Source organism: Zingiber officinale, chromosome 7B, assembly GCF_018446385.1.
Source record: "Zingiber officinale cultivar Zhangliang chromosome 7B, Zo_v1.1, whole genome shotgun sequence".
In the NCBI taxonomy this organism is placed as follows: domain Eukaryota; kingdom Viridiplantae; phylum Streptophyta; class Magnoliopsida; order Zingiberales; family Zingiberaceae; genus Zingiber; species Zingiber officinale.
The window spans coordinates 106,553,358-106,570,096 of NC_055999.1; the positions used below are offsets into that span (position 1 = coordinate 106,553,358).

The 16,739-nt window shown below is 35.6% G+C and overlaps 1 protein-coding gene and 1 pseudogene across 1 annotated transcript; one reads left to right on the top strand and one right to left on the bottom strand.

The window, feature by feature from the left end:
• Positions 1-7,453: 7,453 nt before the first annotated feature.
• Positions 7,454-8,394, bottom strand: LOC122004031 (annotated as a pseudogene).
• A 3,815-nt stretch (positions 8,395-12,209) lies between these two features.
• On the top strand, positions 12,210-16,612 carry LOC122006751 (protein YIPF1 homolog). Its single transcript, XM_042562361.1, has 6 exons — positions 12,210-12,377; positions 12,459-12,501; positions 12,585-12,665; positions 12,753-12,942; positions 14,761-15,028; positions 16,291-16,612. The coding sequence occupies exons 1-6, from the start codon at positions 12,306-12,308 to the stop codon at positions 16,495-16,497; spliced, it is 861 nt and encodes a 286-aa protein (XP_042418295.1). The 5' UTR covers positions 12,210-12,305; the 3' UTR covers positions 16,498-16,612.
• The last annotated feature ends 127 nt before the right edge of the window (positions 16,613-16,739 follow it).

The following is a 16,739-nucleotide window of genomic DNA, read 5'->3' on the forward strand; positions in this document are numbered from 1 at the left end:
ATACCTGAAACATGAATTATCCACCCAATTAGTATTAAAACCATTAGAAAATGATTCATACCTATTTTGTTGATCCATGTTTGGGTAAAACTGATACTCAGGTTGAAAACACTGATAATTCTCCATTCCACCTCCAAAATTCTGAAAGTATGAATTCATGCTAAAGAAATCTCCTGTTCTTCACTACAACACTAAAACTCAATGTTAGAAGACTCTAGAGCATAAAGTTTCAAACACATGATAATATGAACAGTAAAAGCACTTAAAAATTCAAGAATAAACCAACATGAAAATACAAAAAGAAAATAAGCAATCAAATCAATCAACATGCTAACAAATAAAATCACTCAATGATCAATCTAAAATAAACACACATTGCTAGTTATGTTCCCCGGCAACGGCGCCAAAATTTGGTGTTAATCATTTTCATGTCACTTGGCACATCAAATTAATTAAAATTGAAACTCATTTAACATAAAGATAAGCGTTGTAGCAACGAGTCCCAAGTCGTATTTTTTTCCAAGGGCAACTAGTAAGTGTGTTTGTGAATTCTTGTCTTGGTTCCAATCAAAAATCTAATTTCAGTAACAATAGATATAATCACCAATCAAACGTGTAGAAACTAAAATAGCATTCCATTCACCTTTATAATCAACATCATCAATTAAACTCACATGCTCAAACCAAAGAATGTTGAATAATAGTAACAATCAAAACTTAAACCAAGCATACAAAACCTTAAACAACATATTCCAGTGATAACAGATCTAGTGTAGATATCAAAGTCAAGCTAACTAATTAACCTCTACTAAACTAACTAATGTTAATCAGATCTCCTACTTCAAATCAGAAACTAATTTGCAAACCAATTGAAAAGTTTAACAAGATTCGGATTGCAAATACTAAACAATATTAGAACCGGGATTTCAAGTAAGAAAATCAAACAAAAATGAGATTGCAAGAAAACGTATCAGATCTGAAGATCTGATAATGAACATGAACAATTCAAAAGCAAAGATAAGTAAATCTAAAACCTAAACATTCCACAAACCCAATCCGGAACCTAAACCCTCTACTCTGTTGTGAAAACAGAGTTGCCATCGGAACCTCCCATCAAGCACTCAACAACAAATCTATAACCTCCAGCTATTACCAGGGAATGATCACAGCTCCAAGAAACCTCCCTTAAAGCTCTCACTCGTCTGATAACCTCACCAACCACAGAACAAAGCTCAGGATCTGTGAATTGCAAATCAAATCGAGCGGCCACGTCGATCCAATGTAGCTGCGGAATGGATTGCGGAAAAGAATCTGTGACTCAAAGAAACCTCCCTCTGAGCTCAGTTGGATACGGAAAATCACTAATCGGAAACCTCCCCGATCAGGATTGCGGCGGTGAAACAAAACCCGAATCGTGGCTGAAGAAATCTCCCTTCCGCCATCCTCTGATCACTGGATGATGAACGCCGGCAGCTGAATCGCCTTCGGAGAAGAATCTAAGCTCATCGGATCTGGAAAGATGGAATGGGAACTCGGCGTCGCGGCGGAGAAGAAGACAGTACTGTAGCTAAAATCGCGAGGAAGCCGAGCCCAGGAACACTGTAGTTCCTCACTGCCTTTTAAACCACTTCAGTTCTGATCGGACGGCTGAAGATTCTCGGTGCTTGATCAACGGTGGAAAACATCTCAGATCTGGATCAAAAGGTACTGATCTTCATCTATGGTCCAGATCTACTCCTCATTAGGTTGGATGAGCCGGATCTTCAACGGATGGCTCAGATCTGCTTGATCTTCAATGGACGGTCCAAAACACTTCAAGGCTTGATCGCTTCGTTTAGCCTTAGATTTGAGCCCAAATGTGGCCTGATCTGATCGGGCCCATGACCCTTTTGATGCCTACAAAATAAGAATCAAATATTAGCACCAAATACCATAAAAATTAGCTAATTTGCAATTAGGTCCAAAATCAAATGCGATATTGAGATATGATGCTAATGTGAGATTAAACTATGAATAAACCAATAAAAACATGCATTATGATTTAAAATAATATAGCCAAAATCATGGTTATCACTGGGCCAGATAAATTAGTACTTAACTTCAAATATGTTTGTAAGTTGCTTAGGACGGTTGCTCGGGAGGTCCGATCAGCTCTTAACATCTGACCAACGATACAAAGCCCACTCGGCCAACCTAACAGGGTCACCGTTCTAGCTCTGGCCAACCATATGACTTAACTACTTGACTTCGACCTTTATATTAACTGATTCTCCTTAATTTAACTCTCGTTTTAGAGGATTATCTTTATCACCGTATCATTCTCCTTTCTACCCATCTCCTCCTAAACCTAAGGGAAAGAAGGTCCTCCTCCTAAACACAAGGTAAAGAAAATAACTCGTTCAACCTCGTGAAATGGAGAAAGTTAGGGTGCGTTTGGTTTGAAAAATATTTTCTATTTTCTGTTTTCCTATTTTCTGGCTCTGTTTTCAGAAAACAGAAAATGTGTTTGGTATGATATACTGGAATTCTATTTTCTGGAAAAGAAAACTGGAAAATGCGTTTGGTACGTTTATATTGAAAACAATATGCAAAACAATGAGAACCCAAAACAAATTGAATATTTCAGACATCATGTTTCAATAAAACGTTTTTCTCATTGACAATCTTATACGTGCCGTAATCGATTATCACATACCGTAATCACAGAGAACGAGGTAATCGATCACCTGATCGATTACCAAACTCTCTGTGCCATTTCCAGAATCATAGAGAACTTGGTAATCGATCACCTGATCGATTACCAAACTCTCTGTATCGCAAAAGAGGACCTTAATCTACTAGAGAGTTCAGTTAACTCATAAGTCAAGTGAAGAGTTCAAATAGTGCATGAACAACACTAATCAGAATAGAACAAACAGTTCAAATAGTTCAATACATAACATTAAAGCAAAGGCATGCATAATTTACAATAATAATGTGATAGATGTTTCTTCCACGTGATGTAATCAAAAAATAAAAATTATACCAAGGAAATGGTATTGAACAATGAAATTATAAAACAGATATAGAACATATTGTAACACAATATTCAATGGTAACAAAAACTATCTTTTGTATTCCTTCACAAAAATCAAGAGCCACAGATTGTAACAAAAAGCTTTCCATCTGAGCTAATTACAGATTGTAACAAAAAGCTTCCCAACCAAAATTCAAAAACAAAAAACAGCCAATTATAACAGTCATTCATAACAAAATCAAGAGCCATAAAAGGCTGAACCCAGACATTAGCTAATTACGGATGATGCTCCACATAATCATTCCACATATGGCTTGCAATGTCATCACGAATGTGTCCCATCTGAGCTGTTTGGCTTAGATCAATTGGAATAGGCTCTTGATCACCAAAACTATCTTCAACTCCAGACATGAGCATATCTTCAGATGAATACTCCATAAATAAATTATCCATTGCATGATGCCGACGTATGAAATTATGCACCGCACAACATGCAAGTGGAATTAATCTTTGGCTAGTAATTGGATAGTTTGGCATATCTTTTAAAATTCGAAATCTTGCCTTAAGCACCCTAATGCATCGCTCAATAATATTACGACATGTGTTATGCCTATAATTGAACAACTCTTCCTTCCCCCTTGGTCTGCCTTGCCGTCGATAATCTCTCAAGTGATACCGTTGACCTCGATACGGAGCAAGAAACCCCGGCATATTTGGGTAACCAGAATCAACCAAATAAAATTGATCTGTGATAGTATTTTTATATTAATTAATAATATAAAATACCAACATAAATGAATATATATAGAGAATTTTTTCTATTACTTACCATCGCAAGGTTTAGGAAAATGATTTTCATGCCTAGTCAAAGCGTCTATGAACACCCTTGAATCATTTGCTGTCCCCTCCCAGCCCGTATGCACAAATGTAAAAAGCATATCGAAATCGTATACAAGCATCACATTTTGTGTGATAATAACCTTTCTACCACGAAAAGATGTTTGAATTGATGTCGGTGCCCATGCCGATACGTGAGTTCCATCGATAGCTCCAAGATAATTCTAAAATACACAATGTCTTAGTAAAGATATGTTGTTAATGTAACTAGATACATTAGGGTAAAATATATACCTTAAAATATAGAAACCACTTTGGATTATGCAATATGTGAGGATGGACGCCATTGTGTTCATATGGTCGAATAATATGTGTGCCCAATGTACAAACAGCTCGTAAAACTCGTTTGAACCACTTGCTACAAGTGTACAATGAATGTTGAAATCGATCTGCACATATTCGATGTCGTGTGTTGTGCCCGATGATTAGTAAGAACATAGGGACACCTTCTTCAACAATAACTTTCTTTCCATCTTGTAATAGATTCATCTTTTTTAATGTCCTACAAAAATTCACGAACACATGTTTCGACATACGAAAATTATCAAAGCAAACTTGAGGGTGCCCATCAAGTATTTCTTGAATATACATCCTCCCAGTAAGAGATGACGTTCGACAAGGCATCCGATCAATAGATCTATGAAACTGAGTCATTTCATGAAAAAATCATTTGCATGGCTCAAAATAAGAAGCAAATTGATATCTGGGTCTAATTCATCATATTCATCATCAGAGTTTGAGATGATCTGCAATAAATCGATATTAAACTCAGCACACATGTATAAAATTAATTATGAATTGAGGCAAACCAATAAATAATTAAAATTTAAAAAGCATGACATAGTCATCAACATTAAATTTCAAAATATCAAATATGTCTTAAACATTCAATCCACAAAATAGCAAACATGTCTTACACATTCAAGTCACAAAATCAAAAACCATCATTACATAAAAAGTCTCCGGCTAGGTAATAAAAGCAATCCCCATGAACTTGTCAACATATGACCCTACACATGGTCGAGATTGATGCAATCCAACCATTCAACTCTCCTATTTGATGGAATTTTTATGAAAACCTCTTGTAGCCAAGGTTTACCGAAAGCTTCTGTAGCTTTTGTGTAAACTTGAGTAGATAAGTCATCCATCTGATTTAAAATCTGCATGCACATGTCTATAGAGTAAGGATCACTGAACCCGCTCGTTCCAGTAGAGGAAGAAATTTCTTGTTCGCGTTCTAACTTAGCAGCCCTCAAATCCAGGTATTTTTGCCTAGCAATAGATTCTTGACTCAGGTGTTGCAAGGTATCACTCCACTTGTCCATATAAGCATCATATTTTTCAATTTTTGAACGCTTAGGATCTTTACGTCGATGACTCTCAGTTGATTCTATACTACGATGTCGCCGATTGTTAGGTTCCCCTCCAACGTCCTCATTCTCGTCATCGACAACTTCAACATATGAGCTGACACCTCTATTAATGAATGCTTCTTCGAGCTCTCTCTCTTCATCAGATGTGGGAAGTAATTGAGTAGAAGCTCTATGCATATCACCAGTTGCAGTTGTCCTGCCGAAAATTTCACTAAGAATGTGAAAATGATCACATCCTTCCTTTCGTATTGACTTATACTCCTTTCTATTTTTCTGTTCCATTGATTACAAAAAAATGCATTTTATTATACATAAACATACAATAAAATTATATATTTGATTAAATATAAGTATTTACCAGATAAAATTCTGCCCACACTTCCTCTGGAGCATTCACTTTATCGGTGTCAGGATCTATTGTCACACCAGTATGCGCAAGCAATGCTGCAAAAAGACGTTGTCTTGTGCGTAGACGATTCCATTTACCTTTGAGCCTTTCTACACCATAATTCTTGTTCGTAACCTGATATAATTCTTTGTTGATCTCCTCCCAAACCGTATTAGTGAAGGTAGATGTTTGTAACTTATTGTGCTTCACTTTTTCATAAATGATATCGACAAACATGACAACATTTGTCTTTGACCAATCATACTTCTCAATTTCGATACTTGGATTATGCCCTCCCATAATGTAATCTCTAAAAATTGCCAATATTAAAGCCGACATAAAAATGTGTTTGGTAACATATATTAGAAAATGTAATACCCAAAGCAATACCCTAAGCAAGTTACATGCATGTAGAGAAAAAAAATTGGTATGTACATCCAAGTTTTAACCTTTTCATCTAGTAAGTTGATGCCCCAATGTAGAGAAAACAAGGCCTTGAGATTGAGTTGCAATAGACAATGGTACTTGTGATATGCATTGTTAGATATAAAGTAGATAAGCAATACTACTGAAAAAGATAAGCAGTATTTAAATGTGAGAGAATTTAGTTTATAATCACTTGCTCTTCACTTGGTACTCTCCTTCCATCTCAAAATATTGTTGCATGCCTGTTCTAGTTTGTGTGCTACTTGGTAAAACGTTTCCCTTTATTAAATTAATAATTTGATACCTTTTTGGGTGTATTAGGAATTTAACATTGAAAAACTGCAACTTCTTGAGGCTGATAAAAAGAAGATCAGGCAAGAATATGAATGAAAGCAGAAGCAAATTGAGATTCGTAAGAAAATGTAATGTGCCTTGCATCTTCATCCCAAACCTAGAATTTTGGGATCAAAATAGGAGAATGAATCCCAGCGAACAGAAAGAGTCCGTTTGCACAAGAACAAAAAGAAAATAAAGGAAGCAAATAGAAGAACAAAAAGAAAAATTTTCCTTAAAGAAGAACCAAAAGAAAACAAAGGAAATCATGTGAAGAAGCTTACGCCAAGGGAACGAAGAGGCCGAGTCACAGTGAAGTGGGCACGAATCGGCGAACTCAGATTGGTTTGGAAAAGCATGGAGCAGGAAGCAGCGAAGAGGAGGAGAAGACGACGAAGAACATGAGCACGAACCGGAGAAGACGGTGGAACGGGCTTGAGCACGAAGCAGCGAAATCATGAATGAGGAGCTGGATCGGCTCGAGCGTCGCCGGCGCCGCGATGAAGAAGGGGAAAGGGTAATCGACGTCGCGAGAGAGGGGAGAAAGAAATAAAGAAAAGGAAATAAGGGAAAATGGTAACGGGGGCAGCGCGTTTTCTCATGGAGGCAGCGCGTTTTCTTATTTTCCATATTTCAGCGTCTTTTCCCATTTTCGTTAGAAAATGATAAAATATCGTTTTCTATTTTTCTAGAAAATGATTTTTCATTTTCCAGAAAACGAAAATAGAAAACACACAACAAACAGCTATTTCTAGAAAAAAAAAAGATAATGAAAATGAGAAAATATTAAACCAAACGCACCCTAAATTATATTGATCGAGTGGCTTTTTAGAGAAGAGTAATTTTATTTTTCAACAGATTATTCCATAAAAATTCGATCTTAATTCACATGGAACCTACCATCTAAGTATCAACTGACTATGCCAGCGGGGCTATAACGAAGGTTTATGAATCAGTTTCTTCGAGTTGTCAACATTATTTGGTGACAATATTTGTCAATTTTGAAGATTAAAAATCACTCAATTATATATATTATTAAATCTTAGCACAGGAGGAGTTATCGAATAAGTCCCTGGAACTAACCATAATTAACTATTAACGGTTACAAGAGATCTCTGTCATCGGAGAATCGACCTGCTCCTCATCTTCCTCGTCGTCGCCGGTGATCTGGTCGAGGACGACGACGAGACCCATCGCGAACGCGGAATCGCAGTGCGGCTGAAGGTACAGCGAGAACACGTCCCTCCCCAACACCACGTGCGACAAAGCGTCCACCTTGCGCTTGATCTCAGCCACCACCACCGCTCTTCCTCCTCCGCTGCCCTCGTAGAGAAGCCGGCAGCAGCGCTGCGAGAAGGACCCCTCGATCCGGTACTCGTACGATTCCACCTCCACCGCGAAGCCGCCCCTGTCACCGCCGAAGATGGAGGAACGCCGCACCGCAAAAAGGGGGCCGCTGTCCCTCTTTCCTCTCCCCGAGGAAAGCCTCCCACCGCTGATGCAAGCTCGGCAACTGCAGGAGGAGGAACGAAAGTAGGGAAACAATTAAGGATCGATTTGAATCTCAAATCTAAACCAATCGATATATCGGACCTTGCGGCGGAGGGTGACGATGGGCTTGCCGGAAGGATCCATGAGCAGAATCTGGCGGTCGGCGAAAGCAGGGGAGCCACTGCGGTCATAGGTGTCGACTCGGAAGACCATATCTCCGGTTGCGTGGTCGTAGGCTGCAAAACCATCGCCGCGGAAGAAGAGGGAGGTCTTTCGGATCGTCAGCTCCCGCTCCGCCTGGCTACAAAATCTCTCTCCGACGACCGCCGCCACCTCAGACGCTCCCAAATCGGCCTCCATTCCGAAGATCGGGTGATCACAGGAACAGAAAGATGGATCAAGAGTGAGTTGGAAGGCAGAGAGGGGAGATGCAGACACGCAGTGGTAATATGAGGCTGTGAAGCCATGGCTACTCTCCGGATACTGTGACGCAGTGTGAACAAAACTTTAGGTAAATGGCCTGCACGTGAAATCACGTGAAGGTCCCTAAGCTAGTCGTGGGATCCCATGGATAGAATTATATAGTTTTTAAAGGATAAAAATAAAAAAGTGGTTTTTATTTTCAGATATTTTATTTTTTAAATTTAAAAGATTGTGTTATTTTATTTTTTATTCAGAAATTTTTTTTATGCAATCATTATTATAATAACTTTAGCCAACATTAATACAATTGAAACAGTGTGAACCAAAATTACTCTAAATAAATTTAGTAATTGTTCTATATTACCATAATTTTAAATAAAACTATTGTAAGTATAATCATTTTTAGTATAATAGTTTTGATTAAAATTTATAATATTATTTGATCAATTCTAATTTTAACTAATTTTAACTAAAATTATTTGCAAGAATGTTCTATTATTTTTAGAGATAAAAATTAAGATAGATGCCCCTTTTTTAAATATAAATCGTGGTTTTAATAAAAAAATAAGGTACATTAAAAAGTTATTGGATTATATTGTAAATATTATCCAATTATATTGAGAAAATTAAAAGGAGGCTTCATAAATCATCAAAAAGTATTTTTTAAAAAAAAAAAAAACAAATTGCCTCTCATCTGGTAATTTTATCATGAAATTATCCCTTAATCTAAGATTGTTATATAAGCCATCAAGTAACTTCTACTGCAATATTAACAGATTTAGCAATTAATATTTTGGTTATTAATCTGTCGTTAACTGTCATTAGTGATTGATTAACGACCAAAAACTTAGATTACTAAATATTTGATCGTCCAATAGTGGAGCTAGCCAAGATTATCTATCTGAGTTGATCCAAATTGTGGGCAATCAGCGCCAACGCAATCATCTCGGATTACCTTCCTCTTTCTCTGATGTTTTTATTTCCACTGTAAATATGAGTTTTTCTTCTACTCGATACCATTGGTGTCGAGCTACAACCTAGGTAAGCCATTACCTAGCTTTGCTCGTGCGATCGCCAACCGGGTTTAGCGACGGAAGTTGATTTTCGTCACTAAAGTAGCGATGACAAATTTATTTCCATCGCTAACAAAAACATTACAAATACTAACACAGTTAGAAACTAACAAACCAAACACATATCAACAAGCCAACATAATTACAAATTAACGATACATTCAACATTCATTATATCAATAAATCATCCTATATGATTTAAAAACATTCCAAATATTTCCATCATAAAAACAAACACAGAGTTCAAATACAATATATGATCATGATAAAAAACTAATACATTCATCATCGTCGCATCTCATCATTCGATCATGCAGCAAGTACAATAAAATAGATTATTATAAAATATAAGCACATAGTGACATGTTCACTACATTTTTCTATTTTGAACCAAACTTTACTCATATATGAATCTAAAGTTAAACTAAATATACATTAATCTAAAGTTAAGTTATACACAAAGTCAGGGGCGGATCTAGAATTTTAAATTTAGGGGGGCCGTATGCTAAGTGACAAAAATAATTATCGTCAAAAATTTGTACACCCTTGAACAACCTCCGAATTCTCAATTTATCACTGAAATCGAGGTCAAAATTTACCTAGAAATCACTGTCCTAGGTTATCGTGGTTGACAAGACAACAATAACGAACAAGTTCAAATGTAGCTCCGACACGAAACAAGGGCCAACGACCCTTCTCAAGTTGCGATATTACTTCAAGATTTTGATATCAAACTACCAATAGAAAATTTAGGTTGCGGACTTTCTAAATATATAATCAATTTTGAATTCTGGCGATCGATGATGCTACAATTGATAATGAAAGCAACAATAATGATTTTGGTGTGTATTGGAAAAGATCGAGATATCTAGCCATAGGAGAGAAAATGCCTATATCATAAATTAGAAAAGATTTCTATATAGTAATAAACTAATAATATTATTACTAATAATATTTGTATATAATTAATGATCAGTAGTTTCCTTTTGTTAAATTTTATTTTTTTTTCAACATAATTCATACCCGGTAAATTAGTTTCCTTTTGTTAAATTTTATTTTTTTCCAACATAATTCCTATCAGGTAAATTAAAAAACACCCCAGAAAAATATTTTTCTCTAAAATTATATAGCATATTTAATAAGTATATCATCATTATATTAAAATATATTAAAAAGGAAGATTAATTTCATCATCTTGTACTCCTTCACCATTCTAATTATATCTGTATACTATATATATATATCCTAGTATATAGAATATAACCATGTATATATATCCATATATAGGGAGGATTTACATGGAGACTTGGGGGGCCATGGCCCCCCCAAGCCCCCTTGTAAATCCGCCACTGCACAAAGTCCAAACTATTTATAGAAAATACAAAAACTAATAAACATAAGTTTAACATATTTTAAAAAATATATATCTTAATGAAAGTTTGGATATCTGATAGTGATAGAATATATCTTTATCTATATTATTCCTTAAAAAATATAATACAATTAGAGATATATATAGTATCAAAAATAACAAAATTATTTTATATTTTTTATGAATTATAAACAAAAAAGCTAAGTCAGCATAGTTCATTAAGCTACTTATCAGTAGTGTTCAAGTTCTGAGTCTCCTGAGAGTTAAAATCATACGGTGTTGTAAAAGTAGAAGGACTCATTAATGAAATGCAAACGAAGAATTCTTGTACATGTCCCTCTACTGTCGTCTTGACTTGATTATCAATCGACTCCTCTATTGTTGTGACTTGATCCTTCAATTTTTTATTTTTTTTTCTTAAATCTTCCACTCCAGTAGTTGATGAAGAGCTGGGGCAACCCTTAACCCTAGGAGGCATCACAATATCATATACAACTTTTGCTAAGAGCCAATGTAGATGAAGTGTCTTTTCAACCTCGTAATAAATATCATTTAAAACATCGATGGATAGAGTAGAGTCTATAACTCCTCTCCTTATATAGCATGTTGAGACATATGTACAATGTATAGTAATTACTGGATAACTTTCATACATGTAGAAACTATTTGATAATTGCTACAATGTATAGAAACTATTTAGTAACTACTTACAATGAGTTTAGGATTTATGATTTTGATTTAGGATATCTGAATATTATTATATCAAAAATAATTTATACAATTATTTTAAAATTATTTTGATGAAGTTTAAATAATTTTAATTAAATTGGTAAAATATATTTTAATATAATAGCATTCAAATATCCTAAACCCTAAGTCATAAATTCACACTAAATATGTTTGTAGTAGTTACTAGGCAACTTTTATACGTTGTGACAACTATCGACTATCTTCTTCATGTTATAGTAGCTATCGGGTAACTTTTATAGGGTATAAATTTTAAATCATAAACTCATTCTAAATACATTAGTGTAACTACTAGTAGCTTCTATACTTTGTATCCGCTATCGAGTCATGTTTATACTTTGCACAGTATAAATTTTAAACTCATTTAATATATATATATATATTTTGGTAGTATTAAGTAGTTTCTATAAACTACGTATAGTTGATACACGTTGCTCTCCCATAGCTAATACTCAAACAAGAGATAATTTTTGAAAAAAATCTTGAGATTGACACTCATTTGATTTTATAAGAAGAAAAAAACTCATATTATGTTTCTTTTAATTTAGAGCACCTGTTTATTTTTGCTCAATTATATTTAAATGCGGTATTGATTGATGGACACCGGTTTGGTCTGATTCGAGCGAGATATTTATAGGTCTCGTATAGTCGGGTCAACTCCGACTCGGTCTATTTCTTTTCGAGTCTTCTCCTCGTCGTTGGCTCGTTTCTGGACTGGATCTGGAAAGCTTTCCTTCGAGGGCGAGTTCTCCGAAGAAGAGCGAAGATGATGTCGAGCGGCGGATACACCTCCATCGGCAACGACAACAGCGGTGGGAATATCTCCGGATCCGTTCCGGTACAGTATGTCTTTCCTCTTCAATTCCTCTCCTCTTATCCTCCCGGATCTGATTCGATCTCGTTTGATCTCCTTTGCCAGGCCGTTGTCTCCGGTCCGGATCACGTCGCCCTCAAGTTCAAAGGTACAATTGACCCTAAGAATGACAATCTTCTGTCAAATTACTATCTCAAATCGCTATCCTCTTGCTTGGTTTCTGTGCTGCAGAGTCTAATTTACAGACCTTTCCACCGACTTCGGATTCTCAGGGCAAGATTCCTGTCTTCCGTCCCCCTTCCGATGCTGACGGTACCTTTTCTTTCGTATTCGATCGTGTTGTTTCTGGAAGTGCTTTCTCTTGGATTCTCATTAGGAACCGGGGTTTTGATTTGGTAGATACATTCTCGAAGCCTGCGCATGGGAGCTCCGATGAACCTCAGCAGTCGGGATGGATGCATGCGTTCACTGTGGGTGCTTACAAACCTTATTTCGATGTCGATACTGCTGACGTTCTGGAAAGGATTAAAGATTCCCTTTTCCCGTTCAGAGGGACTTTCACTGAGAAGACATCTGATAATCCGGATCTGTATGTGCATTGTTTTCATTATATGACTTTCCTCTAATATGCTGGTTCAATATTTAGTTACTAGCTATTCCTGCCTTCTCACGCTAAATGTGGCAAATTCGTCCAGTTAACTACTTTCATGTGAAACCTTTAGGTTCGTTTCATTATGAATTTTTCAACCATCATCTCGTTATCATTTTGTAACATAGGTCTTATCATTTCTTAGGCTTATGTTTCCTTTATGCAACTTGGATGTTTGAAAAACAATAGTCATTGCATAGCTCTACTTCACTGAATGAATTGAATTCTGGTTAAACTTTATGGCATATGGAAAGGTTAGAGCTTAGCCCATGGTATTCAAATATACAGAAGTTATGTTTACAATTGTCACTGCGAGACTAGTAGGCTTTGGATGATGGTGACTTATGTTTGACCATTGAGGATATCATGCCAATTCATGTCAACGAAGTGGTCCACAAACTTCCTTAGAGATGTTCTGCCAATGTTCTCTAATATGCTCTAGTTTATACACCTATGTCGAGGTTCCCAATCAGATAGATGAATTACTCATAAACTGGCACATTTCACATGCCACCAGCAAACCATGAATTATTCATAAACTGGCTCATTTCACATGCCATCAGGAAACCTTCTATCCTGCCTTGGAGTTGGGGCTTGTCAGCATATTCCCATGGAGCTTTTTTTTTTTAGATTGATGGTGCTGGATAACATGTGTCAGGAAGATAACAGATACCAACACTTCCCTCCTATTGCACTTTGGTAACTTGTTGAAGGGATTGGGAACATTAAAGTATTTCAGCTTCTAATTCAACCTCTCATTTTGTCATCCAATAATTTTAACTTGGAAGTCAATCACTATTAGAAAATTGGTCAATGGATAAAGCAAGATCCAAAGAGAAGAATTTGCCAACTAATAAAGCTATATTTAACTATATAGAGTTTCATATTGATTTACTTTTGTATTAGGATTATCTAGCCAGTCGGGACAGTTGTAGTGAATATCATGTAAGTGCCTATGCAAGCAGAGTTGTAGTCCCAAGAGACAAAACAAATTCAATTGCTTCTTTGAAATAATAAAGTATTTAGATTTTTGGGCATTTGCCCTCAAATTTGACAGGTATTCTGTTAGAAATGTCAAGAAAACTTAACCAAGCGGTATAGCACATATTTTTGAAATGTGATGCAAGTATTTTCCATATAATAAGCTAACCGACTATTGAAAATGATACTGTAGTATAACCAGGAAGAGTTTCAGTTCCCCTCCCAAACTTGCCAAAAATTTCATTAGAATTCAAAAACTATCAAAATATCCCCAAATGCTTATCCTTTAGTAAATGTTGAATGCCCTCTGAAATTCAACATTTCCAGACCACCCTTGGACAGGAACATTCTACATAATTAAGGTAAATTCTAAGGTCATTTTGTAGTATTGCATCTCTGAGGTTGACCACAAAGGAACACTTTGGGGGAAGCAAAATGTGCTTTTGATCTAGAAATACATGAACTTCAATGTAAAAGAATTTTCATTTCATTTGAGATTCATTTGTAGAATTGAATCGGATATACTGGGGTTTGTGGTCTTTGGATTGTGTATTAGATCCTGATTGTCATTGTAATTTTCAATCCATCAAAAACCATCTTGTTAGTTCTAAATCTGACGCTTTTTAAGTTTCTACTTTCTATATTTGAGAATATTTCATCTCATTGTTTGTGAACATACACCCTTCTTTGTTCTTGAAGCCTTTCAGCCTAGATGAGATGACCCAGTTGCAATACCAATAAGTCTGTGGTTTTAACTACTTTTGCTACCTTTTGCAGATATGGTCCATTCTGGATATGCACCACTTTGATCTTTGTGGCAGCTGCCATTGGCACATTTGTCACATATTTAGCACACAAGTTGCAGCATAAAGAGTGGGACTATGATATCAATTTGGTCACTTGGTCTGCTGGTTTATTCTATGGCTATGTCACCTTTGTCCCCCTTGGTTTATTCATCATACTTAAATACTTCTCAACACCATCTGGTCTTGTTCAACTTTGGTGTTTATATGGCTATTCCTTGTTTGTATTCATTCCTGCTCTGGTAAGCTATATGTTTCATTTATTTATTGTTTCTTCTTTGTGTATTTATCATGATTTAGACTAAGGATCATTCATATTATTTGATTTTAGAACTTCTTTGCATCATTGCCATAGCTTACATCTCAAGTAGAGACGAGCAGAAATACCCAACTTTTCTGATTCAACCTGAAAATAAATCGACTTTAAACTCCAGTTTTTTTTTGTTTTTGAGAATTTCAGTGTGATTTTCAGGTTTGTGTATGAACATCAAAACCTAGTACACAGCCTGGTTCACTTCAGTATCATAATATATACACTATATGTCATGTATATCATAAACCATGTCATATATATCATATATGATATATCCTATTGTATGTACCATGGTCCATACATACACAATATACTATATAAATATGTGTGAGGATATTCTTTGGTTCTTGCACTGAATAACACAAACATCTGACCCAAATTGAACCCAAAAAATTGTTTTTTTTAAAAAAAAAATGGTTCCATCGTGAGTTTTTCTTTTTCTTCTTTTTTGTTTTTGGCAATCTGAATCCTTTGTGGTTTGGTTTTGCCAAACTGAACTGAAAAAATAGGCTTGTTCTTTTTTGTTTCTTTCCCCATCAATATTTTTTTTGTTTGGATATTGAGATAGGGTTTCTTTCTGTTACTTGAATTGTTTTGATCCAACTTGATTCAGTTTCACCCCTATTGTCAACCTCTCTCGAGTTATGTGAAGGTTCTCTTTCCTTGCTATTGCTATCTTAAAGCTCTGATTGGGTTTCAAGTAACTGATACTCTATCCTTGATCGTTAAAATAGATCAATCTGGTCCATGTTTATAACCTTTTCTGTGAGCACAACCGAGATCATCGACAAGATACTCAAGGAATTGAAAGCTCAGTAGTACCCCTCTCGTTAATATTTTGAGGAAGCAATCTATTAGTAGCTACAATTCTCTTTTCTATATGTGTTGTTCCATATAATGCCGTAGATGCTTAAACTTGGATAGGTCTTCTTAGTCACAACCATTGGATAGTGTTCCAGATCGATTCGTTAAAATTTATACATCTAAAGTATTTAGATTTTTCATATGTTCTCAATCAAAGGATATATGCCCTTGTGTGAGGTTATTGTAGCCATAGCTCCTATTATTACATCAGTCTTAATGTTGCTCTATTAGTCATTAGTGTATACTAATAACAGATTTGTTTGATTACATTAGAATAAAAGTTAGCTCATGACTATTTTGTTCATCTGTCATTATTGTGCATTGCAGTGCCTCTCCATTGTACCCGTGGAAATCTTCAGATGGGTGATCGTCGGCATTGCAGGATTCATGTCTGCAACCTTTGTCGCACTTAATCTTCGCACACACATTATGTCATCTGGAGATAGGTGGTTCCTAATCGTCGCCGGAATATTTCTGCTGCAGTTGGCCCTTGCTGTCGTCTTGAAGCTCTACTTCTTTACAATCACCGTATGAACAAGTTAACATGGTAGTAAATATTGATACTTCAGTCTATGGTAGGATGATTGCAACAATCATTTTGTTCGACCATTTTCATATATGTTATTCAGTCTCATTCATTTCAATTTCAGCTTCCTAATCCAAGCTCATATGTTCTATTGATTAAACGTAAAAAAAAATAATAAAAGAATTTTGATTCCTAATTGTTCTTTTCTAGCATAACTTAGATTTTTTTAATAAATAAATAAATTCAAGCA

Bases quoted from the DNA above. Each gene is read 5' to 3' on its own strand.
- LOC122006751 (XM_042562361.1), top strand. From the start codon at position 12,306: ATGATGTCGAGCGGCGGATACACCTCCATCGGCAACGACAACAGCGGT. The intron at 12,502-12,584 runs GTACAATTGACC...TCTGTGCTGCAG, and splicing joins CGTCGCCCTCAAGTTCAAAG to AGTCTAATTTACAGACCTTT. The intron at 12,666-12,752 runs GTACCTTTTCTT...TTGATTTGGTAG, and splicing joins TCCCCCTTCCGATGCTGACG to ATACATTCTCGAAGCCTGCG.